The sequence below is a fragment of the Vicugna pacos genome, chromosome 8 (assembly GCF_048564905.1).
Source record: "Vicugna pacos chromosome 8, VicPac4, whole genome shotgun sequence".
NCBI classification, from domain to species: Eukaryota; Metazoa; Chordata; class Mammalia; order Artiodactyla; family Camelidae; genus Vicugna; species Vicugna pacos.
Window position 1 is genome coordinate 46,444,994 of NC_132994.1, and position 27,027 is coordinate 46,472,020.

The 27,027-nt window shown below is 41.7% G+C and overlaps 1 protein-coding gene and 1 long non-coding RNA gene across 5 annotated transcripts in view; one reads left to right on the top strand and one right to left on the bottom strand.

Annotated features, from left to right (window-relative positions):
* NCOA7 (nuclear receptor coactivator 7) overlaps positions 1 to 26,375 on the top strand; it is a 131,293-nt gene extending 104,918 nt beyond the window's left edge. For 2 of the 3 annotated variants that reach the window (XM_006200022.4, XM_015235770.3), the window contains exons 11-16: positions 11,042 to 11,189; positions 18,279 to 18,404; positions 19,719 to 19,871; positions 23,290 to 23,385; positions 23,805 to 23,878; positions 24,238 to 26,375. In XM_006200022.4, coding sequence (XP_006200084.1) covers positions 11,042 to 11,189; positions 18,279 to 18,404; positions 19,719 to 19,871; positions 23,290 to 23,385; positions 23,805 to 23,878; positions 24,238 to 24,373 — 733 coding nt within the window. In that variant the 3' untranslated portion in view covers positions 24,374 to 26,375. Of the gene's footprint in view, positions 1 to 11,041; positions 11,190 to 16,619; positions 17,032 to 18,278; positions 18,405 to 19,718; positions 19,872 to 23,289; positions 23,386 to 23,804; positions 23,879 to 24,237 lie in introns of those variants that run through there. The other variant, XM_006200024.4, reaches the window with a different exon arrangement.
* LOC140697718 (uncharacterized) overlaps positions 8,240 to 27,027 on the bottom strand; it is a 32,048-nt gene continuing 13,260 nt past the window's right edge. Inside the window, exon 4 of one of the 2 annotated variants that reach the window (XR_012074979.1) lies at positions 8,240 to 10,478. This is a non-coding gene — a long non-coding RNA (uncharacterized lncRNA). Of the gene's footprint in view, positions 10,479 to 22,227; positions 23,179 to 27,027 lie in introns of those variants that run through there. The other variant, XR_012074980.1, reaches the window with a different exon arrangement.

Genomic DNA, 27,027 nt, shown 5'->3' on the forward strand with positions numbered 1-27,027 from the left:
CCTATGATTTTTATGTATTACATACCATTATGTCGAACTATAGTCTTACAATGATGTTTTAAGGTGAGACTGTAACCAATAAAGAAAAAATTCAAAAAGGTCTCCAAAACAATTCCAGAAGGATTTATCATTCTCATTGTGCATTTAATACAAGTTCTAAGTTTTGGAAAAGTGCTGAACAAATATAGTCCAACATCAATTTATCAGTATGTCAGTATATTTATAGGACTATAGGTTACTTATGTAAATATTCTCACTTCTTTTTTAAAAAATATTTTAGAATGTCTTGAAGTGACCTTGTTGCCTCTCATTCTTTTCCTGATCATTTAACCTTTCATTTCACCAACTTAAATTTCAGAAATTCATCATTATTTTCCAACAGCACCATTTTAGGCAGCCACCCTTCAGTAACTTCACTAACCAACTCTGTCCAATGCCTTGAGTTAATCAGTGACTGTACTGTCAGATCTAAGCTCATGAAAAAATAAGCCCCTTTATCAGTGAGCTCTTTACTGTGGTGGCTGTGCTTTCTGGTGGAGGAGTGAGCGCCAGCACTTTGGAAAGTAGCTTTTCACCTGTTTCCACTGCAGGACAATTAATCCCTGCCAATGGGTGCTGCACATAGTGTCTGGGAGTAAGTATGCAGAAACAGTAATTATTGCAAGCCTAAATGTTTGCAGGGGCCGGATGGAGGATTGGAGGAAGGGAAGCTCAGGGGCCAGCATTCGTTACCTGCTCTGGGGATCAGCAGCTGAGTAGCTCTGCACCTTCAGCCTAATGTTACTGTGTGAGCCTGGTGTTACTGCATCTTCCCATCTTTTTCAAAAGAAATTGAAATATGGATTATGGGTGTCAGATCTCCCCAATTTTTAAGTATTAGCCACTGTTTAATTAAAAAAGTAGTGAGCAGCCCATAAAGAATGTATTTGCTACTGAGGCCAAGCTATGGGGTTGCCGACCAAAGGCCTTCCAGTATTTACGTTAATATAAACTTTCAGTTTTTACTTATTTTTGAGTGATCTTTTTATAACTAACTTTTGTGTTGATCAGTGATTCTCAAAAGAACTTTCCTGGTGGGGTGGGGAGGGTATAGTTCAAGTGGTAGAGAGCATGCTTAGCATGCATGAGGTTCTGGGTTCAATCCCCAGTACCTCCTCTAAGAATAAATAAATAAATAAACCTAATTACCCCCTCCCCCACCAAAACCAACCAACCAAACAAACAAACAAAAAAGACCCTTTGTATTATTTTTGGTGAACCAGAACAAGGAAGCATGTTTAGTTGGTACTTTGTAAATAAAGTTTTTGTTTTATAGACACACTAAGACCCTTTAAGAATGGGCCTGACTAACCGTTGATTTCATTTGCAGTTGTGGGGTATTGAACCTGGAAGGGACCTTACAAGGCAAGTAAAATGACCCTTTTCATGTAAGGACTTCGGGTCAGGCCATCGAGGTGGATTTTAACAGATGGTAGTTTTCTGGTAACGCCTCTGTGGGCGAGAGGGCTTTGCCTTATTGGGCTTCTGTGGCTGCGCTCAGAATGGAGGAGCCTGGGAAGGTCTTAGGCTGAGTGTATTGGAATGACTTAAATTTAATATCAGCATAAGGGAACAGGGGGACTGTATACATATATTTCTGTACTCATCAGGTCACATTCTTTCTCTCTTCTTCCCTCTCCTGTCTTATTATTTCCTATTCTCTGTAGCATAATGCCCTCTGAAGTATGTTTTTAATGTACTAGCTATTAAATTGTTTAATGGTTTCCACTTACATTTTTTTAAATCAAATGGGTAGATTGAGTGTTATATCTTGCTGTGTATTGCCCCAGTTCCATTTCCTACCAGTCAAGTGACCTTTGATAAGAAAAGAGTGCTTAATTGCTTTTGATTTGTTTTGGTCAAGTTTGTAGGTTTGTGTGGTAGCAGGATTTTAGATAATCACCTGAAAGGGACTTTCTAAAAGGTCTGTTCAAAAGTAGAATGAATGTGTACATTTAATGCTCCAGACACCTATATGAGGAGCTAGGTTTTCTTATCTTTGTTTTAGAAGCTCAGACAGATTAAGGAGCTTTCCTAAAGCCTTCAGTTGATAACACACGGGACCAATTTGGGAGTTCAGGTCTTTAACTTAGAAATGTGTGCTTATTGTTCTTTACCTCACAATTATGTTTAAAAAACAAGAAGGAAAAAGAAAAAGCAAGAGGAAATGAAGTCCCACCATAACATGTAGTCTTGTTTGATGTCATTGATTGTAATTATACCTAGAGCCCATACACCAAACTAGGAATGGTTAGAATAATGTTTTGTCCCAAGCATCAGCTCAAATTTTTCATTAGGTTTTATATCCCTCCACTTTACCACTTTGTCAGTTTCGGGATTTTATGAAATAGTAAAACTAGGACAGGGGGACTGACTGTAAAGGGAATGATGAAGCTTGTTGGTTGAGACCATGAACTGACCTGAGGTTGATCCCAGGCCCACCCCTAACATACTGTGTGGCCTTGTGCAAGTTAGTCAGTCTGTGTAAGCATCTTCCAACATTGAACAGGAGCAGTAATTGCAGTGGCTACCTCCTGGGGCTGCCATGAGAAGCAAGTCAGCTTGTCCACCCACTCAGTAGAAGTTGTTGCTTCCTCTCCGGTAATCAGCAGTGCTTTGTTGCCTCTGAGGTAAGCCTGCTGCCTTCGAAGAACTGGTTTCACTTACCTTCTTTGAATTTTTCAGAGATGACAACTTTATCTGTAACTTGAATATGGTATTTCCTTTGGGATGAATCCCTAAAGGAGCCTTGAGCCTTAAAGAAAAAATCTGATGAATCCCAGATTTGTAATTAGACAGAAAAACCGCAAGAAAACCCGAGTGCCAGGTTTTGGTATTCATGGTTGCCAGATGGGTGGGAACTAGTTTTGTGCCTGGAGAGGTGTGGATCGCCATGCCCACTGCCTCGCCTGGGCTCTGGCCTTGCTCGTCTCTTGGCTGGCTCACTGCTGTAGCCTTCTCCACAAGGCCTCTGTTTTGGGTCGGTCCTGTCTTTTCCTGACCTCGCCTGCGTAGTTCCATAGCCGTCTTCCAAAACTGCAGATCTGACTGGGCCTCTTCCCTGCTGGAGTCCTGGATGTTGCCTCCCCAGTGCTTCTCAGGCTTCGGTCATTCACACACTTCCTTCACAATTATCCCCGTATCTGCAAACCACTTGTACTGCTGTTTAGTTACTAGTTGTCTTCAAAGGATTTCAATCAAACCATTTTTTTTAATTTAGCCTTTTTCTGAGCAGTAGTATCTGTGAAATCTGACGTATATAATATGCTAGTTGTGTTTACTCCTAATACTCTTTAAATAAGTACATAAGTGTGAAAATAGGTTCCTCTGTGTACCTTCTGAAGCCACTGGAGCCACCTCTGCCGCACTTTGGGAAACAGTGGCCCCGGGATAAGGTGAAAGCAGTTTATCTTGTGCTTGAGACTTTCTGTGACCCTGTGACCTAGTCCCTCTGGCTTTTTTTTTTTTTCTCATCTCCTGCCACTCCATTAAGTAAAAGAATAAATCTTACCCTTTCCTCCCACCTAATAGGAATTTCTCCCCTGCCTGCTGAGTTCCCATTCAACACAGACATCCCAGCTCCAGGGCTCACTGGCTCCTGACATGGTGTTGTTGGAACTGGGTTAGGATGTTTTGTTTATTCCTCTCAACCTGATCACTCTAGGGCAGGGGCTGGCTCACCTGCATCTCAGCAGCCCTGTCCCTGGAACAGAAGCCTCTGGCAGAAGCCACCAGTGACGTGATTGCATTGCCCCTCTTTCCGTCTGCCGTGTCCAGTTTGACCTCCTTCCAGCATCACCCTGCTCTTGAGATGCCAGGTCTTTCTGCACGCATCCCCTCTGGTAGAATGCCATTCCCCGTCCTCCTATCTCTGACTCTTCCTCCTCCCTCGACACCCAGCTTAGCCATGGCCCCCAGGAAGCCTTCCCTGCCCTAAGCGTGAAGTGATTCTCCACTCAGCTTACTTTTGTTGTCACTCTTCTTAAAATAATAACAATCATAAAAGAAAAGAGACAACAGCTTGAGAACAGAAGCCAGAATGGATGCTGAAGCAAAGATAGAAGAGCATATGTCTAGAACAAAGAGCACATTTGGGGGACTGACACAAAACAGAGCTCCCAGGCAGCCCTGAGGAGTTTGAATTTATCCTAAAACCTATGGGGAGACACTGGAAGGATTTTACACAGCTGGGTAAAGTGATCAGATTTGCATTTTTATTCAGCTCCCTTCTACCTGTCTCCCACTCCCTCTTGGCTTTCTTCTAGGATCATTTTTACTGTTTCCTCCTTAAGCAGGAGTCAGTACCTGAGCCGTGAATGCTCTGCCCACATGTGTTACTGCACTCATTGCTTCATGACCACATAGTAGCTGGCATGGCCTTAATTACTGATAATCCTGGTGGCTTGGCCAGAGGCTGTAGATAGTGTTCTGAGATAACTGAGGCCAGAAGCTGTGACTCACTGGAAACCACAGGGTGAATCACTGAATTTCAGAAAAGCCATCAACAGGCTTCCTGAGGTCAAGGTAAATGATGACTGAGATACTACTGAGTTTCAGAGTAGGTCACATTTGAGAAAATTAGCTTCACTAGAGTAGTGAGGGAGGGAAGAAGATTTAAGACCCTGCATCCTCCAGACAGTATCTGAGGCAGGTTTAAGAAAGGGCATACACTAAAATGTTAATGAAATCCAGACTGAAAAGGACTTGGGAAAAATGCTAACCCACATGTTAACAGTGTAATCTGAAGGGAAGATGTATAGGAAGGAGGCTTTAGGGAGAAACAAAATCCAGAAGCTTATTTTTTTTTTAAGAATGGGGAAATACAAGTAAGTTTGTGGATGAAGATGAAAAAGATAAAGGGATGGAGGGGTGGGGTAGAAATAACAGGATATCCACCAAGGTGTGGGACTGTCACAGTACAGAGAGGAGGGTTAAAACGGGAGAGCAGTTCCTTCTCCTGAAGAGAAAGGTTGCTGAGAGGGACGGTGGAGGAGACATTATTAGAATGGAACAGTGCAGACTCCTCTGTTCAGAGACGAAAGCAGGTGGGAGAGGATTTGAGAGCTCGGGAAAGGAGGTCTGGAATAGCTGCTACGTGGAGTAGTGAAGGGAGGAGGGAGCCCCGCGAGGCAGGGTTTCTCACGGCCAGCATTAGATGCCTTTGATTTGTCGTGGATGCATTAAGCACAAAGAAGCAAACCCAGCAACATCCATCATCCCAAGAGAGGAGTTAGATGGCTGTTTCTGTTTCTGTGGGCAGGTGTTTGGAAGGGCAGGTGCAATAGGACGAAAGCTGTGGGCCTCTAGGGGACTCTGGTGAGGGGGGGATGGAAGGATTGGCCTGGAAGTGTGGGAACCCAGGAGAGGCTAATGCTGGGGAGAGACGAGGTGGGGGTCAGGGTGACAGCAGAACTGACAGTCAGGAGGAAGGAGTGGGCGGGTGGAGGCAGAGGGACAGGAGGGGAATTTTCAGAACTTGAAGCCTGTTTCCAGAGGGCAGGGTTTGGTTCTGGGAACTAACCACTAAGAAAACCCACTTAAGTTAGCCAAAAAGGACCCTTCCAAATATTAGGTTAAATAAACTTACAGCCACTCTAATCTAGAAGGAAAAAAGATGAAGTCGCATCCTCTTCTCTTCGGTCTCCAGGGCCTAAGAGTTAACCAATCGAATTGGTTCCAAATGAACTTAAATTTTCTCCTATGGAATGGGCTGTTTTGATTGTTCGCTCCTGCTTTTGCCCCGGAGGCGCAGTGTGAGGAATGGGGAGCCTTTCTGTGGGAGGCCATTACTGAGGGAACTCGGGGTGTGCCGGGGCCCTGCCTGTCTGAGAGGAGAGACCTGACAGTTTCCCATCAGGCTGCTCCGCTGCAGAACGAGTGAGGTCCCATCTCACCTCGCCAGAGGCTGCTTGAGGCGAGGGTGGCTTTGTTGGCTGCAGAGACAGAGCTCACCACCTGGGAGAGGCAGGAGGCTGTTCAGGGCTGCTCAGGGCCCTGCCTGCTGCAGCCCGTGGAGAACTGTTCCCAGAGGCGAGGCTGAGCTGAGGCAGCCGCCACACGATGCTCCGCAGGCACCGAGCGTCTGTGTGCCTCCTGATGGTAAGTGTAGGAGGACGGATGGCAAGTGTGCTCCGTGGGCCCTCACGGCCACCAAGGGCATCTCAATGTTACGCTTCATTAATAAAACCTAAAGCTGAGGAAGTAGGTTGACCTGCACTATGACACCTCTGACTGGGGATAGGTACAAAAATGCATGTGCCCCTTGGAGTTTAGCATTCATAAAAGAAGAGGCAGTCAGTCTAGACTGCCTGGAACATTTCTGGAGATAGGATATTTGAGCACATTATTCAGTCTGCTGAGCCTCAGTTTCCTTTAAACGGGGCAAAGTCATACTTGCCTCTTAGAGCCGTCGTGCACTGTGAGGTCCTCAAGGCAGAGAACCAGGTCATCCCATTTTAAGTAGCTGATATGTTTAATCAGGAAAGTGGGTCTAAAAAGTGATAAAAATGTGTCGTGCCATAACCAGGAAGTTAACTGGAAAACAATTCAGAAATCAATGTGGAATAAGAGGAGGACTTTATAGTGTGGTTCAAAGAACCCTGATTGTCACCTCAGGCGATCTAGTCCTGGCTGTGATGCTGACAGTAGGCTTCAGAGCCCCCATTCTCTTATATCTAAGGAGAGTTAATGGGATCAGATGATATCCTGGACCCCTCCAGAAGGTAGCTCCACAAGGGCAGGGTCACTGGCAAATAGCAGGTGTACAAAAAACATGGTTGAAGGAAGCAACACCCTCCAGCCAGGAACACACATGAAATTGAATATGTGGACTCCTTGCAATGAGGGAGAATGTACCCCATGGGACTGAGGGCTATCTCAGTAGGGGGCTGCTAGAACGGGGTCACAGGATTCCGGTTATGTTAGGTGATTCAGACAGGGGGACTTAAAGAAGTAGGACTTTGCTCTAGACTGGAAGCTGTCAGGAAACAGAGGTCATTCTATGATTGAGTATATTATGAATCCTCTGTGGAAGAAGAAAAGTCAGGTGAGGCCAATGCCATAATTGGTAAAGAAGCACAGTAATTCGTATTAATCAAGTTAGAGGGATGTTTGGTTACTTTTGTGTCTGGACAATGTTTGTGTTTAGATATGAGACCTCGGAGTAGTCTTGTTTCTGTCATGATCCATCATGATCAGAGTGGCCTTGTCTGATGCTGACATTCTGTGAAATTGTTTATGCTCAACAGGAGGCTACTAGGGCCTAGTTGTGAGCTCCAGGCCAGCTCCTAGCACCCTGGGGCCTGGCCCATAGGCCCAGGCTACCTAGCTCCCAGGTGTCAGAGACTGCTTTCCTTTCTCGCAAATAAGCTAGCCAACAAATACTGAGGGAGCCATTTTGTTCAGTGTGGATATGCACATAATAAATGTGTCCTTTTCCAAAAGTTAGAGTGAAGCAAATTTGTGTTTTCCAAAGGAGTTTCCCAACTCTTTTCCAAAATACAGTTAAAATGGACTAAATTTTAAGTGTTAGAAAACTAAAAGAGGATTGTATACTTATCAAACCTTTCTGGAGTGGTGATTTATTTTTCCTAAGTTAACTTTTAATAGGAAATGTCACACTACATGATAAAAATAGTTCAGAGATGCAGAAGAGTATATATGTTACTGGTGGGAGAGAAAAAGATATCCCTAAAAAGGGCAACATGGTGTTATATTTCAAAAGTGTAAGTGAATTACTGTTTTGATTACACAATTCTGCTTCTGGGAATATATCTTCCAGCTCTACCTGTACACATGCAGAATGACTCACGTACCAAGTTATTCATCGTAGCATTGTTTACAACAGCATAGTCTTGGGAATAACCCAAGTGAACAGCTAGAGAGGATGGTTACATAAACTATGGGAAGTCCACATAGTAAAGTACTGTGTAACCATAAAAGAAAGAATGAGGAAGCCATCTCTATACTGATGTAGAAAGATACCCAGGCTGTACTGTTGTGTGAAAAAAAAGCAAGCTAGAGAATAGTACTATCTTTTGTAGAAATGAAAGACAAAAAGATTCTATATCCATATTTATTTCTATCTATAAAAATAATACTACAAAAACACACAAGAAGTAACAAAGTGGTCACCTATAGGGAAAAAGGGTGGACCCAGAATGTGGTGGACAGGGATATGAATGAGATGCGAACTTCTTCTTATTTGCTTTTTTAAATGTAATTTTAATTCTCAAATTATAAAAATGTACTCCATATTCCAAAAATTCAAATAACTTAAGGAAAATGTATATATATATATACATAATGTAAAATTTGTCTTTCTCCCACCCTATTCCATTCCCCAGAGGTAACTGTTTTGATAAGTTTCTTATGCAACTTTTTAGAGTAGTCCATTGTGTTAGTCAAGGATCTCAAGAAAAGCAGAACCAATAGGATGTGTGTTGGGGGAGGGGAGAAAGAGAGATTTTTTTTAAGGAATTGGCTTGTATGGTTATGGGGGTGGACACATTCAAAATTTGCAGGGTAGGCTGGCAGACTAGAGACCAAAAGAGGAGTTGATACTGTAGCTTCAAATCTGAAGAACATTTAGAGACAGAATTCCTTCTTGCTCAGGGGACCTTATTCTTTTTCTCTCAAGGCCTTCAGCTGATTGGATGAGGCCTACATATATTATGGAGGGTAATCTGCTTTATTGAAAGGCTGCTTACTTAATTGTTAATCACATCTTTAAAAAACACCTTCATAGCAGTATCTAGTGTTTGACCAAAAACTGGCCATGGCCTAACCAAGTTGACATATAAAATTATTACATCTATATACAATTATAACACATATCTATATGTTTTTTAAAAAAATAGAAAGCATAGCATGTCATACACACTGATACACACTTGAGGGACAACTTTCATTGTTTTATAGAGTAGGAGGAATCTCAAAGGAGATATACCTTTAAAACATATGAAAATTGGTAATTTTATATTATAGAAGAAAAGGCATAATTAATATAAAAAGGACAAAAAACAGCTGCGAAACATTTGCTAGTGGTTAATGTTTACATTATATAAAGGTTCCCACATATTGAAAAGAACACTGAGACCACAATCTCAAACAGCCAGTTCATGAAGGCAAAGCTGAAGCCAGGGTGTAAATATTTAAAAGATGTTCAACCCACTACCAATCAAAGAAATGTCAAGTGAGTCAAGTAAAACTTCACATATATATTAAACACATTTTTTTTAAAGAAAAAGGGTAAGCAAGATTGTTATGAGACTTAGATGCAAATTGCAATGCTCATGTCAGTGAACTAGTCAGCCTTGCAAAAGCAGTTTGGCAGGATGAATCACAAGCTATAAAATCATGCCCCTTGGCCTAATAATCCCTTTTCTGGGAACTTATCTTAAAATAATTCTAGAGATGGCAAAAGGCATAGATCATGAGGATGTTCATGGTAATGTTATTTGTACAATCAAAGAAATAAAAACAAACTAAATACCCCAAGGACATAGGAATATAGGATAATTATTATTACTTTCATAAAATACAGCCATTAAAAATCAGTACAGAGACAGGAACATTGCATATACGCGTTATTTTAGTGTTACATCTAACAAATAATTATGTCTTAGCCCTAATTACAGTGAAAACTGTGTACATGTGGACAAGAACGTAGAGGAGTGTGGAAACCTAAAAACAGTTTGATCCATTGGAATAGCAGAATTGTAGTGACATTTCTTTTTCGTTTTAGTTTTGTTAATATTTGTCTGAGTTTGCTCAGGCTGCTGTAACAGAGTACCAGAGACCGGGTGGCTTATAAAAAGTAGAAATTTATTCCTCACAGTTCTAGAGGCTGGGAAACTCTAGATTAAAATGCTGACGGATTCTGTGTCTGGGGAGGGCCCGCCCCCTGGTGCATGGACAGTTGTGTTTTCACTGTCCTCACGTGGTCAGAGGGCCTAGTTAGCTCTGTGGAGTCTCTCGTAATCCCAGCCATGAGGGCTCTGCCTCATAACCTAAGTACCTCCCAAAGTTCCTACCTCCAAGTACCATCACACTGGGGACTAGATTTCAATATGTGAATTTTTTCAGGGGGTACACAAACATTCAATGTATAGCAATAGTGTTTTAATATTTTTACAATTATAACTTTCCAAAAAATAGCAATAAGTTAGCATTGTTCCAAACATTAGCCTCAAATTGAAGTTATCATTTTGTAACTAGAAAAGACTTTAAAGATCATTTGATCCTCTCTATCTTCCCCTCCCCGATGGTGATGGTTGTACGTGTGGAATTTTAGGTCAAAGCACTTGTGACTTGTCTCCACAGAGGAGGGGATCTTGTAGATGATGCGGCGGAGAGCTTCCGTTCTCTGCTCGGGAACTAGACATGTCTCTGTTGATTAAGCCTGTAGAGATGCTTTACAACATTTAGATGTTAAATATCTATAAGAGAAAAGAAATATTGGAAGCAAACTGCATTCCTATACCAGTAAAATTAAGTCTCTTTGTAATATTAAAATAATAGCTAATAGTATTCCTAATACTTCCTAGTTATTAAGGATATTTTGTTAAAATTATGATATAATAATGCTTCAGGCTACATAAAGACCCCTTGGATCATTGCTTATCTTTGTCCTCATCTAAAGCTTCAGATCAATTTTCTTTCCCATGAATACAGGTACCCAGTGAATGAAGACCCAACAAGGAAAAAAAAATTGGTATAAATATTTTACTGTGTTTTTTTAATTTTATGTCCCATTTCTTGTTCTTTTCCTCAGATTGAAAGAAATTTTCTCAGTGTCTGTGGACTACTGCTTCCATTTATTGACTTATTTTCCAGTTTTGGAATGCACTAGTAGAGATTATCTTCAATATGGGAGATTTCCCAATTAGCAAAAAATGATTTGCCAAGCAGGAAAAAGATAGCTGTACATGCTCAAGTTCCTACTAGTGCATGCCAGGAAGGCAGATTTGGTGTTAACTCCCGTGGTGAACATGTTTTTCAGGGTGGATCACTTGTACACATTCTTTGTTCAATGGTCTCCTGACGTCTATGGGAAAGATGCCAAAGAGCAAGGCTTTGTGGTGGTAGAAAAAGAAGAACTGAATATGATTGACAACTTCTTCAGTGAACCGACCACCAAGAGTTGGGAGGTGAGCCTCAAGAGAGGGTTAGACTGTCATAGTCCTTATAAAGTACAGTGTGCAAATAAAACGTTCTTAAGTCCAAATTCCAGGAACTTCTTGGCTGGCAAGGTTAGGTTTCCTGTGCACCCTTGAAATTACATGAGGAAAAACCCTATGCCTCTGTTTGAAGCTAGTTATGTGTCAGAAAAGACCTCATCACCACCACTACCACTCAGTAATTTCAATTCTCTTTTGAAACTGCTGCCAGGTCCCCATTACACACAGGGCAAAAGTCAAGCTCCTTAATTTGACCTGTAAAACCCTTCATGATTTGTTGAGCATTTACCAAACCCTTCTCGTGTTAATGGTATGACGGATAAGTAGAATTTAGCATCAAAGAGTATAGATAAATAATTACAATATAATGAGATAATTGCCATTGTAGGTGAAGTGCCAAGTGCTGTAAGAACATGTGTCCAGGCACCTGAATGGAGCTGGAGGGGGTTGGAGAAAGCTAATCAGAAGGAGTTATCTGAGCTGAGATGGAGAGAAGTGAGAAGAAAGGCAGTTGGGGTGGAAATGGGACATGGAACATGTTCTGGCCAGAGAGAAAAGTCTGTGCAGAGGAATGACTCGGGGGGAAACAGAGTTTGGGGCATTTGATGAACTAATAAAGGTTTAGTGCAGGTGGATCATGGAGTGGCAAGAAATGAAGCTAAAGACAATGAAATGGCAGATCACAGAGGACCTGTGAACCATTACTAGGAGTCTGGTTATTTTCCTAAGGGCAGTAGGAAGGCATTGAGCTGTTCTGAGCCTGGAGAAGTAAACACAGGTACGCATTTTGGAGAGCTCGCTTTTGCTGGTAGATGTTCAATAGATTGGAGTTGGACAACACTTGAGGCTTGAAAACCCATTAGGAGGTTCTCACAGTAATCAGTGTTGAGAGATAACAGTTGCTGAGTGAGGACAGAAAATTGAATGCTTTTGAAAGATAGTTGGATGGTGAAATACCCAGGGTTTTGTGAGTAATTAATTACATGTGGAAAGTAAGGAGGATGTCGAGACTGATCTCTTGGTTTTTAGAGTGGGAACTGGAGGGATCTAGGTGCCTGCCCTTCACTGCAATAAGAACTACAGCAAGAGGATTAGATTTAGTAGAAATCACTCTGTGTTTTGGCTTTAATCTAAATATGAGGTGTCTGTGGAGTGTCCAAGAGACAACTGAGACTAAAACTTGGGAAAAAGAGCTGAAGATATACTTTTGGAAGTCATTAATGAAGCTGAAGTTGTGGGTGTAGATGAGGTTGTCCTAGGAAAGTATATCCAGTGAGAAGGGAACAGGGCTCAGAACAGAACCCTTAAAGATACCAGCATTAAAGAGGCCAAAGACAGCAGAGCCCACAAAGGTGAGTGGGAAGAAAAGCCCAGAAAGGGCGTGGAAAACAAGAAAAGTCATGTCTTAGAAGCGAAGGGAAGAGAATGTTTCAAGAGGGGAGTAGTGGTCAAAAATGACTTATGCTGCAGAGGAGTCAGAAGGTAAGAACCAAGGTATCTTTTGGATTTAAAACCAAGAAGTAGTTGGTGACTTTGACAGAAGCAGTTTCATTAATGTGGTAGCTTCAAAATGTAGCTTCCAGTGGTTCAAAGAACCAGTGAGGGATGAGTAAGTGGAGATAGTAAAGGTGGGCAAACAACTAAAATTTGGTTTTGGAGAATAAAAATGAGGTGGGAAACTGGAAGAAGAGGTGAGAGCAGGGAGGTTTTCCCTCTTGTGAGGGAGACTGTACCCTTTTGGATGAGGTCAGTGGGAACGGTAGAGTAGAAGGTACAGGAGACAAGGGAATAAGCACGAGAGTGGATCTCTGAGAATCAGCAGGGGATGTGAGGGTAGGGATGGGATTGGTGTGAGGTGGCTGAGCAGCAGAAAAGGATAGGAGGTGTACGAACAGAATGTGGATTCAGTGGTGGTAGATCACAGCATTGCCCATTTGACGTTTTTTGGTTTTTTGGGTTTTTTGCAGTGGAAGCAGGGGGCATCTCCTAGAAGTGAAGGAGGGAGGACTTAGAGGAACATGGAGAAGGTCTGAATTAGCATCTGTAGAGACTAGGAAAAATGCTGAGGAACTTACAGTAGGATGGCTGTCTGGTGTTGCAGGCCCTGGTGGGGTCTGGCACCCGGCTGCAGTGAGGGGTGGTTTTCTCCAGCAGTGCTCACACTCTGGTTTTAAACTCATCAAGTGGGTGGTCTGATCCTTGCAAGGCTGGAACTCTGCCAGGCTGGGATGACTAAGGATGAGGGGGCCTGCCCCTAGGGTCTAATTCCTTCTGGAATGCCGGGTCCTGTGCACGTTTGCCTTCACCCGTCCCTTTTTCATTTACTCCTCGCCAGCCTGAGTGTGTGCTTGCAGCTTTCTCTGGCAAACTCCTGTCACGCTGCAAGGTCCAGCTCACTTGTCACTTCTGTGAGGCTTTCAGCCGGTTACGCCTGCTGTCCTCCCACCGCCCGTGGCTCCTAGCTCTGTGGTTATATTGCCCAGCAATTCACTTGTTTACATGTTTGTCTTCCCATAGTTCACAAGCTTCTTGTTTGAAACCACTGATTAAAAATATGTAGGCCTATTAGGCTCTCCTTCCCTTGGCTTTTCATTATCAATTCTGTTGTTTTTGTTTTTATTTTTTTCTGTTTCCTCCTGTCTCTGGCCAGTCTTTCCGAGTATATTTTGCTTGTTCCTCTTCTCATGGTGCTCCCTGCGAGTTTATCCTTGGCTCTCTTTACTGCTTATCTATTGTATCTTCTTTGCATGAGCTCGTCAACTTCCAAGGTTTACGCTACTGACTCCCACATCAGTGTCCACCACCCACCTCTTTCTCCCAGGCTGCTCTTCTAGAGCTCACAGATGCCCCACAGCGCTGCTGGGTCTCCATGAGGCAGACATGGTGTGACATTTGCATTCTGGCCAAGGCATTCAGGAATACAGAGTCCTGTCCTCCTCACCTAACCAGCCCTGCCCAAGAGGCCCTCAGGAGATACGTGCACAGAGGAAGGAAAGCTAGGAAAGGCATTTTTTCCTAATGAGGTTATGGTCTCTTGCCCCAGCACGGAGTTCCAGAGAGCAGGTTTAAATTGCATTGGGGCCTTAATCCTTTCCCGACTAGGCCTGATTATCTTGAGCCAAAGCAGCACTCTTTTAAGGCCTGTTCTGCCTCTTTCCACTGATCTCAACCTTGAATCTCAGCTCTTGATGACTCCAGTGGGAGAAGAGGTCACATCTACCACTGCCAGAGGACAAGGAGCTACAGAGGCCTGCAGAGAGAGAAAGGTCTGCTTCCGGATCTAGGGTGGAGTAGAACGGCTTTGGGCACTGTCTGCCCTAGGCCTTCTCAGGCTTAGCCACTGAGGAAAATGAAAAAGCAAATCCCTCTAGAAGGTGTCTCTAGACCCTTAGTGGAAGAGGAAGAAAGGGGTGGAGGACGAAGAAATGAGTTGGCCTGTTCCAGGCTCCTAGTGCTCTTGGTTAACACTTGGGACACATGGAAAGCAAAGATAACTGGAGAGAGGGGTGACTGGACTGCTATCCCTGTTTCTTGCCACATGGAAGAGAGAATTCAGAAGTACAATGAGGAGAAGAATGCTGGCCCAGCTCCCTCCCATATAGGAGCAAACTCTGCTTACTAGCATCACCTGAAGGCCAAGCCACTGTAATCGCATCTCTCCTCTGCGGGTGGGGAAGAGGAATCTTCATTCCCCTAGCAGGTATCTGATCCTCAGCATGTCGAAAACATCTCATTATCTCTCCCCAAAACTTGCTTCTCCTCGTGTATTCCCATCTAATTAGCACACCCTAAGCCAGAAACCTAGATGTCATCCCAGGTTCCAGGTTCTTCTCTTTCATCATCATTTCTAGTCAGTCATCTCTAGTCAGAATTTGTTGATTCTGATCTTATGTGGGTTGGGAACCATTGCCCTAGTCAGCTGTCTGCACCCTTCGCTTAAGACTCCCAAGGGCACCTCCAACCCCAACCCAAACACCAGCCCATCCTCTATTCCCAAGCTTTTTAAATAAGCTTTATTTACTAATTTTATAAAACTAACACCTGCTTATCGTAGGAAATTTAGAAACTACAGAAAAGTACAATGTAGAACATTTTAAAATAACATCTAACCACACTTAACACTTCTGCACATTTTCTTCCAGTCCTTTTTTCTACTTTAGGGTGTTTTCTAAGGGGCAGGAGTGGGGAGAGTGAGTCTTTTTATTTTTGCAAAATGGGGTCATGTTCTATTTATAGTTTGATATCTGGCTTTTCTCACCTGACATCTTAGGAGAACTGTATCATATTAAGGATTCTGAAGCCTCATTTTAATGGTTACATAATATTTTAAACATCTCAATCATGATTTATTTAACAGTTCCCACTTTTAGGAAACATTGTGTTGGTTCAGGTTTTTCACAAGGATGAGATGACCTGTACCTCTGACTGTTCCCTAGTTTTCTGGAAGTGAAATTACTTGGTATCAGGCTACTAATTTTTTAAGGCTCCTAATTTTTAAAATAATGACAACTTAACTTGCCAGAAGCGTGAGGAATACCCTTCTTCTCCCTGTGCTTCTGCCAACAGAGTGTTGTTATTATTATTTAATTCTTTAAGTTGTTACTAATTTCTTAAAAAGCTGAGAAATGATATATTGATTGTTTTGTGTCCTGGGCTTGACAAAGCACCTGGCATCATATAGAAAGCGCTCACTAGATGGTACTGAAGAGAATGCTGTCTCACTGCACAAAATCCAAGTGATCCGCCTCAGGTTGTGTCCAGACTCTTGCATTGAGAATGAGTTCTGGCTGACCTGAGATTGGTCACCAAATATCTGCCAGAGTCCTCATGAGAACTGACCCCCAGGAGGAGCTATGCAGTAGCACTCCATCTCCCAGGGGTACCGGAGACTGAGAGGCAGGCCGTTCTGGATCTGACAAATTCACAGAGAGATCACTGAACCTGATCCAGTGGTGATCTGCGTTCCTTCCTAACCCCCTGACACTTGATCTGGGCAGTAGAGGAGGACTCATCATGCTCATTAGTCATTAAGATTAATGTTTCAAAAGGTTAAAAGGTAAATATTACTCTGCCAGCTCTTTTGAAAAACTGAACCTAAAGTAACATTTTTCTCAGCCTCATAAAAACCAGATGTTCTCCCATTCTTTGAAGTTCTTATTCCCAACAAATATGACATGGTATTGAAGTGAAACACCATTGTTCTAAGTATAGCAAACCTACCTTGGGTAAAAGGCTCCTTTCCATCCTTCCTTTGAGATTCAAACTGATGTCAGAAAACATACATAAAGTTTTAAAATGGAGGTTTAGCTTTAGAAGGTGCAGGAAAGGAAAAAAAAAAAAAAACCCTGTAAAAGCAGGGCTAGAAAAGCTGGCTCAGCCGGCTGGAGGACAATTAGGAAGAAAGTATAAGATGAAGAAGAGGGGGAAAAAAATAAAACAATGGGGTTTTGTTGTACTGTTAGGAAATCACCGTTTCAAAGGTGAAAGTGTCATTTTACAGCCTCACAGCTTTGCCTAACAGGAAGTGTGTGTTTGCTCTAAATCCTAATTTGGGTGTGTTCCTGTAGAAATATCGAACCTTCTCCTAAGGGAAACAGAAACTCAGTCGTGCAGGAAACTAGATACTACATAAGCAGTTGTAGCTCGGCGTGGCTCTAAGTAACAGTGGTGTGGAGGCAGGCAGAGGAAAAACCTGTTCCACATTAGAGAGCAAGCAGGCAGTTCCCACCGGGTCACCATGAGAGTCCGAAGATTGCCTGTGGACATTCAGATTTTCTACTGTGCCAGACCGGACCAAGAGCCTTTTGTGAAGGTATGTTGGAGTCCTGAGAGCTAATTAGGTGCCCGTGAATCCTCAGAGCTCTGCCACTCAGTATGCAATGAAATGGTTTCCAATTAGAAAGGACTGTGCTGACATTGCAACCAGAGCAGGTATTTTATCCGTTTTGGAGATGGATATGGTGTGTTCTGCCCCTTCCCTTTGAGATCAAAATCCATATTTGACTGTTTTCATTGTATAGCCACATTTTGTACCTTTGTTAAATGTAGAGATCCCCCAAAACATGTGATTTATTTAATACATTTAAAATGCTGGAGTTGTGATTCTTTGACAGTGTTTTCTTTAAGTAAATGTCCCTTGAGAAGATGCTAAAGTTTAAGGGCTAATTTCCATATCAGTAAATCTGGCACAGACCACAGCGTTTTGGAAACTGAGTAGTCATTATCTGACAATCTGTACTAGACGTAACTTAAGTATTTTTTCTCTATAATGCAGAAATCATTAATATTGGTACCCAGGTGAATTTTGGTGAATTAGTTACCTTCTGTCTATATCCTTCAATTCAAAATAATTCATTGATTTATCCAGTCTTTCAGAGAGACCAAGAAAAAAAAAAGATTAAGGTGAAATTGACTTTGGTAGTTTATAAGTGTATCCACAGTGAAATAAATGTTGTGTACAGCATCATGTTTCTGTTCTCAGTTTTGAAGGAAAGATTACTTTGATGGTTTCTGAACAGTACATAAAGAATCGTTACCTAATTGTAATTTAGACTGAAATTTGGTGTCTCTTTGTATTTTTCTCTCGGCAGATGTGACCATTTGCTATTTCTGTCTGTTGCTATGTGCACACCCTTGAGAGAAAGCAGGAGTCTTGATTTAAAAACTATCCTTATCTTCCCAATTTCCCTATTTATAGAAGACTTACAGTATGAGCTCTGATTAGTCCCTTAACAATTTAGGGCATTTCAAAGGTGTAAGTCCCTTGTAGAATTATACATAATTCTCACTCAATGTCTGGGCAATAGTGAACTGGAAAACTTGTGACTTTAATTTGTACATATTAATTAAGTGCTGCAGCTGTACTGTGTTAAATCCTACATTTGTTCTGACATTGAAATTGTAGTTAGCTACTTCTCCCAAAGTCCTGGTTCAATTTATGTCCTGCCACTAAAACCCCACCTGTTATAGGCAGTTGTGTACCTGAAGTCCTTTTCAAAAGCAGGCGAAGGAAAAGCAAACACATCATTTTTCTCAGTTTGTCTGTCTTCTCCATTTCAGATTATCACCGTTGAGGAGGCAAAACGCAGGAAGAGCACGTGCAGCTACTATGAAGATGAGGAGGAGGCGGCCCTGCCGATCCTGCAGACCCACAGCGCGCTTCTGGAGAACATGCACATCGAGCAGGTGGGCTCTCCCGGGGACTTGTGATAGGGGTATTCCAGGCCTTAAAAAGCTTTTCCCATCCCTGACGTTTGCTCTTCCACTCAGGGTGAAGGATGAGCCAGGTTTTAAAGGAAGACACCAGCAGCCTGTCCAAGGCCAGTGTCCCCTTCTCTGCTTCGGAAAGGCGGCATCATGGCTACCTTCTTGGGAGTGTGAGGACTTGGCAACACACCTACATCCATTCCCCAAACCTGAATAGAAAACCATTTCTTGTCTTCAAAACAATTTTTAAAGTGGCCTACAACAGCCCTAATGCATTTAAAAAGGACCCAAATTTATACTAATGATTATTGCAGAGTTACAGTGGTTTTAATTTATTGGGCTCAATAAGTCATATAGCAAGGACACTTTACTTGCTTTTTGAAAACCACCTACCACTGGGTGTAATTTTCCCTTTTCTGTATTTTTCTTTATTTACTTTCTATTTTCTGAAAATCTGTTGACTTCAGTTTTTATGAAATACTACAATGTGCTTGTATTTGAACTTTAGTAAGGGACCTCTTGTACTGTCTCCGTCAGTCAGCGTAGAAACCTGAATTTTAGGGAACTTAAAGACTTATCCAGCTCAAGCCCCTCAATTTACAAATCTGTAAGACCCAGGAAAGCCAGTAGACTTGACCAAGCAGTCAAGGAGATGGAGCTCATGCTGATGCTGGAAATATGTCAAGCATCCTGAAGACTTCAGCACTTTACAGTGCCTCTTTTGTTTGCATTTCTGAAGACATATGCATTATTGATATTTATGGCGCCAAGTTTAAGTTAAATATTAATGTAAGTGAACGATACAAGTGCAATGAGGACAGACTACCATTGACTAGCAGCATGAAACAGCCATGTTTTCTTGTTCTCACTTCAGGGGAAGCTGCAGTTATCAGTGGCAGCTCTGAGCCTATTAGGTTTTAGAAAGAACAGTCGGAGAAACATGAACTGCCTGGTGAGAGTCAGGCTGAAGTGTACAAGAGGGAGCATGTAATTCATGCCTCTTTTATCAAGCTAGGTGCTATACCTTTAAGTGTACAGTGGCATAGTGACCCGTCAGGGTCATTCTGAGACGGAGTGCGTGCTCTGGGCAGCATCCCTGCCAAGGTAAACACCATCAAGCAATAATTTTCCCTTCTCAGTTTATAGTGGCAAATATTTGCCAGAGTAAAGGAGAGCAATATGTAAGTAAGTGTGATTTTTGAGTTTAAGCCACAGGCACCTGTTTTATACTACAAGTTCATGATTGATTTGTAGGCACACTGTATATTTACATCTCCATCTTTGGATTCACAGCTGGCCCGACGCCTTCCAGCAAGGGTACAGGGGTATCCATGGAGACTTGCATATAGCACATTAGAGCATGGGACCAGCTTGAAAACTCTCTACCGCAAATCAGCATCACTAGACAGTCCTGTACTGTTGGTCATCAAAGATATGGATAATCAGGTAAGGCTTGTTCCTTTTATACAGGAACATTTTCTAATGAAGATTTTCAAACTTTCGCAACAGTAGGGAGACTAGTACAATGACCTGCCATCACCCAGATTCCAGAGTTAGCAGGATTTTGACACATATGCTTCATTTGTCTTTTTTCCTTTGTTGGCTTTTCTTTCTTAAAGTATTTTAGAGTAAATCCCAATTAATATGTCATTTTGCCCCAATGTGCTTCAGAATGCATCTCTGGAAAGAGAAAATGGAGCTTATCTTCAAATGCAGTCACATTCTAAAGAACTTTTTCTTTTCCTGTGCTCACCATAGAGTAGGAGGCTATAATGATATTCTACAACCTAAAACTGAGGAGGTGGAAGAAGTGTCAAGTCTAGATTTGGAAATAGTTACAGAAGGAAGTTCCAATGCCATACCAGAAATTTCTCCAGGTAGCTGAAGTAGTGCCCACCAACCTTGCTGCATGGTTTTTGAGATGGAGAACCAGTCACGGCCATAGTGGTTGTACCTGAGGACCCTGTCTTTATGAAACGGGAGAAAATGCTCAGCACTTTCCTTATTGCGCTTCTGCCTGGGCTGCAGTTGTTCTTGGAGGCACTGGTGAAATCTAGGTATCACCCCCAACCACCCTACATTAGTAGTTTTTCCCTCGGTCAGCCTGGAGTATGAGAGGACTCTGTCCAGGTTTTTTCATATACTATCCCGACAGACTTCTGCTTCACAAAAGGCAGGCATCTTTCAAGTCTGCTCGTTATTCATTCAGTCTGGTCTGTATTATATCAAGGAGAGATTCCTGTTTAAGACGTAGATATCATTATTTTCTCTTCCTGGCACTGAAGCAGGTTTTATTCAACAAGTCATTTATTCACCCATTCAGAAAATATATAATGAGTGCCTATTAGGTAAGGGCCACCATTGAGCACTGGGGAGCTTGCTATGAAGCCATATAATTGGGATCATTTTAGGGGAAATAGAGTTCTGCTGTCATAATTTGTCTTGGGAAAAATTAGCAGAGAGATGGGGGTATTAAAGACGCTGTCTTTCTCAGCTGGTCTTTCTTGTGGCTTGGTTGCAGTGTAACTGTAGATTAAGGGTTGTGCGGGGTAGTTTAGCTATTAGCATTGTTACCACTATTATTTACTGATAGATGACACTTGGATTATTTAATCATAATCCAACCTGAATAGTAGGGAGAGTCAAGTTAAAAATTTACATAATAATAGAGGTTTCAAATGGAATTACTTAGGGATTTAATGAAATACATGTTTAGTTAAGTGCTACATTTTAGATGAGATAAAACTAGGTGGGTTTGGACCACACACACACACCCCTGCATCATTAGTATAGATTAGTTCTCCTACTAATTTACCAAAAATAATAAACATGTTGGGGAATGTGTTGGCTGCAGAGTGGGTTTGGATGACAGTTTCACACAGCTTCCTGTCAGCAGATATGTAAAGGGGGCCTACACCTGAATGCTACGCTATTTGTCCAGAGGTATAAACATACTGAATCTGGTACCCTGGGGGCACCTGTGTTATGTGAAGGCAGCTGGACACTAACTCTGCCTCCCCACCCCACCTACCCTCCAGGCAAGAATGTGGTTTTACCATGTTGGAGAACATGATAGAACAACACCTGCAAATTTATCTGGAAGTGAATTATATAAAATTCTAATATAAAAGCATTACATATGCAGAATGGCAGGCATGGGCAGCTCTACAAAATCAGTCCCCAGTGAAACAGCCGTTACTAGTAGAAATAAAAACAGCAGTCACTTAAAGTCTCTGGAAATTGCCCTGAGGGCACACAGCAAGTGAAGAACCATTTGCGGAGATAAATCTCCATAGTAAGAGTGGGATTTCTGTGCCACCTGAAGCACAGCCTGCTCCCTCCCCATCCCCCATTCAGATGGACAGAAGCTTCCCTCTGAGCACCTGTGGTCAAGGTGAGCCTCTCTCAACCCCCAGCTCGCAGGCAAGGGGCATGCTATGCCCCCTCAAGGGGCAGACGCCAGCACTTTTTATCCCCTGCCCAGGATCTGTGTTTCGGAGGCTGAATTTCAGGCAAGTGTCACCTGGAGGCAAGGGGCTTTCTTCCTCTCACTGGCCCCTACTCTGAGGACAGAAGCCCTGCATTAGGCAAGGCCGGCTGAGAATACTGGGGTCTCTTCTGCCTTTGCCCCAGCTTTAAGGGCAGAAGTGCCACGTCAGGTGAGGGGAGCCGAGACCAGCAGCTGCTGCCCTGCCCAGCGTAAAACACGATTGTCCCTTTGAGAGAAGCAGGCCCCCACTCCAAAGCAGAGCCCGTAGCTCCTACCTCCAGGGAAAGAGGTGGACCATAAGACATACAGCTCAGAAGCTCTCCCCAAAGGAACTGACATTATTTAGAAGAACATGGGGAAGGAAGTTCAAGCCAAAGGTCATTCTAGAACTAGACAACAAAAATTTTGGTGGTAACAATTCAGAGGAGGCTGGTAGCTCCATGAAGGCAACAAACTGGGTGTTAACTGGTGAAGGAGAGATTCCACAATGATGACAATCCAATGAAAATTATGTCGAAAAATTAAGATATTTTCCAGGTAGAGTCCATTTAAAGCAATGGGATTGGACTCTATCTGGAAAACAGAGTAGGGTTTGGAGGAGAAGGTATATCAGAATCACCTAGGGACATTTTAAAAATATACATGCTCACTCTTGCCAGTCCTCAGCCCCGCAGGTATTGGTCAGGATCTGAGCAGAAGGATATGAAGCTGAAGCAGTGGGCATGAATGTTCTGAAAACACTACTTCCAACCGCCAACAAGAAAAAATAGAAACATCATTGATCCAGATACATCTAAATCATCTCTAAAGCTCACAATATTATGGAATTGTTACTTTTTTCTTAACAGCCAGTTTGAACTAAGAGATATTGGATCAGTCATGTTAAGGATACAGTTTTCATAAGCATATTAAGAACTCATTTTTACAAATCAAAAGAGAACAATTTATTTTCTCTGAGGAAATGGGTTTGGTCACAATTCCACTTATAAAACACATCAGAGACATGCCTTCGTTCTCTCAACCACTCATTTCAGTGTGCAGGATGCATCTTGTTGTTGAATGTTCCCAATGTGTCATCTGTAGTCACTGAAGGAAATTTGTCTTTTTAGTGCACTTTGGAGGTCTTTTAAAATTGGAGTTGTTGGCCTTTGACAAATAAGTTCTCTGAGTCATTTGGGGTCTCATGAGGGCTGAGGACATTTTATTTATCTGTCTGCTGGTGGTCTTTTTTGTTTAGGAGCTCTGATTTGGTAATGATCTTTGCTGAAAGAGATAATGAGATCTCAGAACAGGATTGTGCTTAAAATATTTCAGAAAGCTTTTCTTTCGGAGGTTTATGTTTGAAAGTAGATGACATTTGTTTTCTTTTGACAGATTTTTGGAGCATATGCAACTCATCCTTTCAAGTTCAGTGACCACTATTATGGCACAGGCGAAACTTTTCTCTACACGTTTAGCCCTAATTTCAAGGTAGCTAAATGGAAGAAATACCCACCTTCTTAGTGTCACAGTGTCAGGAGGGTGGGTGGGGTTGGAGGTGAGGGACTCTTGCTGGAGCAGCCGCTGTCCCATCCTGTGAGCTCACCGGGCCTCATTCTAGCCTGGCCAGCACTTCACGGCTACAGCATAGAAACGGCTTAGGTTCCCTCCCCGGGGCCTTGGGGAGCGCTCTTTCGCATGGTCTGGGATCCAGGGAGGAACTGAAGGTCAGAACCAGCATATGCCTGAGAGGTCCTTCTTACCTCCTGACCCCTTGGGAGACCTCATCCTGGTGTGGGAAAGGGCTGGCAGCCAGGAGCTTCCTCAGCCAGTGGGTAGTGCCTTTCCTTACACAGCCACTAGCCTGATACTCCCTCTTTGCTAATTCTCTGTTTTGTTTCTACCCTAAGGTCTTCAAGTGGAGTGGAGAAAACTCATACTTTATCAATGGAGACATAAGTTCCTTGGAACTTGGTGGTGGAGGGTAAGGCTTCTGTTGTTGTTGTTATTAATTTACCACCTGGCCTGAGTGGTTCTGTTTTGACTCAGGTAACCAAAACCTTGGTCCATGTGCTTAGACTATTGAGGACAGTGTGGTCTAACACATGACACCAAGAACTGAAGATAAAATGATTTGTTTGTGTCTCAATGAGGGACTACTGCCACCTGTCTTTTAGGAAAGATGGGTCATTTAAATGAAATAAAGGAAGTGTACCCCTTATTTACCAGCCGTTTAGGGTTTTGTGTCTATAGCATAAAAGAAAGAAGATGGGTCAAGGGAGGACGGTAAGTGTGCACATAAAACTGAGATGTTTTCACTATTTGTTTTTTCACCCTTTTCAGGGGACGATTTGGTTTGTGGCTAGACGCTGATTTGTACCATGGACGAAGCAACTCCTGCAGCACTTTTAATAATGATATTCTTTCCAAAAAGGAAGACTTCATAGTTCAAGACCTCGAGGTATGGACATTTGAGTGAAATTCAGACTGCCTTAAAATAGAATGTTAACAAGACTGGGTTCAAACAGCCCTCCCAAAGCTGGCTGGAAGATGAAGTCCAGCCCAGACTGCCTCATCCCATCCTAGTGCTTTCTTTCTGCCATCATCTCAGAGCATGATCACACTGAAGAGAGATTCTGAAAGGGACATGTGGAAGGCAGACGATGAAGAAAGAAATCTGAAGTCCAGAGTGTTGGAAGACTTTATACTCTTACTTCCTTCAAATCCATATAGTGAGGAATCAGAATATTTATAGATGTATGAGTTGAATGCAATTTTTATTTTTGGTAACTGTGAAAAAGAAGATACTGTGGAAATATATACATGCCTTGTGTATTTATCAATGTAATTTTCATTACCAAAATGTACAGCATTCTGTTGTTTGCCATGAAAGTTTAGTCTCATTTAGAAAAACTGAAAGTGCACAGCACTTAAAGGGAATATGTGATTTTTTTAACTGTTTTATTTATTATTTCTAGTATATTGTCTGAAATGTGTTGGCAGTTTTTTTCTTTTAATGTGTCAAATCTTGAAATAAAGAAATGTATACATTTTGTGCTATGTTTTGGCAACAAATCCATTTGATTTATATAATTTTATATTAAATTTTTTTGCCCTGATTGTTTAGGGTGATATGTATATGTATGTGCTGCTTAATGTCCATATATATATGGACACATACACATATATATATACAAACACATAATTCTGAATTTTTTTAAACTCATTACCAATGTTTATTAATTTGACTATTGTAGGCCAGCTTTCCATTTACTCATTAAAAAGGTACATTTTTTGTTACCTACTCTGAACATAATTGTGTAAAAAAAAAGTAAGCCATTTCTCACAGTCATAAGTTGATATTTATAGAAATGTATACTTTTAAGATCCTAGAATTAGAACAGACTCTGCTTTTGAAAAGAAAATGTTTTGGTTCTTATAAAATCATGTATGTTAATAACAAAAATTGTATTTTCATTTTTTTGTATAATTTCCCCCAGGTTTTCAAATTAATGAACAGTCCTCTGTTTTAAATGGGACTGTTTTAATTTCTGTATATTATATGAAATGAAAAATGTCAAATTAGCCCAATTGTCTTGGTTTCTGACTATTTGAGAAAAAGCAATGCAAAGAAATGCATTCATACCAAAATTGAAATAAAAAGTAAAACCTGTTTTTTAATATCAACCCACTTTCACATCATGAAACACTCTTTTATTAAAGTTAATAATAAAGCCTTGTTAAAATTTTAACCAATATTACTGACTGCCAGACTTCTACGAAAGCCAAAGACTGCTGATGGAAAAAATTTTCAAATACTAGCCAAAGCTGAGAAAGTGGTCTGTCATAAATTACATACCCAGTGATCTCTTTGAAAGGAAAAATTAAAAAAAAGTAGTGTTTATATACCTGTATTTTTAAAAAGTAAACAACTCTTAGAATGCTGGCCTTAAGCTGTCAGAATATTTCATCTAGCTTACTCTTTTATTTTTAGGCTATTTATAAAAGAGAACAAATTGCCAGGTGGCCTCCTGTCAGATCGACAATTATTTTACTCCATTTACATTCCATGCAAGTTTAAATGAATGCTATAATATCTTAAATCTGTAGCCTGGGTGTACTTGCACCCAAGTTCTACTGAGAACTCTTGTTTAACAACTTATCAGCAGTCTAACCTTAATCTGCTTGTTAAATAATGTGTTGGTGTGAGATATCAGGAATGTCTCATGATGATCATGTTTACCATTTATGCCATTTGCAACCATATGCTATTAACACACAAAATGGTCATTTTGCATATAGTTCACTCCTATCTAGTTTAGTCCATGATATTATACTTGTGAGAGCATATCCAGATGCTGTGTTCTCTATTTAAAACAGTATTGTCCAATCAGAAATGTGTGGCCCTCCATTTATGGCTATTGAGTATATGTAATGCAATGCTAACCCAATATTTTCAATAAAGGAATTTATGCATTCAGTGTGATTTTCTTTCCCTGAGGAGTCATTCAACAGGTACTGCATGCCAGAGTTTTTACCTACGTGAGAGGATGATGAAATATCCAAGACTAAATAAGGTCCAGGGCTCATGTTTTTATTGCTGCCTTGGAAAGTCCCTCTTTGTCTCCTGTAGTCACCCTCCTATTCTCTCATCAGTTCATGAAAATGGCTCCTGTTAACAGTTACTAGAGACAGCTCTTGGCTCTGTCTACTAGTTTCTGTGTTCTTAATCCCAAGTGTTCTTTGAATAGTGACTTCCTCTTAACATCTCTCTCGACCTACTTCCTAACTTCCGTGAGAGATATCTTGCCCTCTGATCCATTTTTTTGACATCTTGTCTCCTAGCCTCTAAAGATGAGGACCTCAAGATGAAGACTTCATTCCTTCCCAATTCCTCAGTTCTTGAGTCTACATTAAAAGACATGGGTGGGACGGGGCAACCAAATGGCTCAGCAGACTCTGCTGAAAATGATTTAGATACAGCCCCATGCTACAAGCCACCAGGGACACTCTGAACTAGTGTGAGAAGTATTATGGCTTTCATTTGATTTCCCTTTCCTTAATTCTTTTTAAAGTTTTAGAGGCATGTGAACCAGGACTAGTAGAAGTACTTTCACTTTGAAGAAGGTGTTA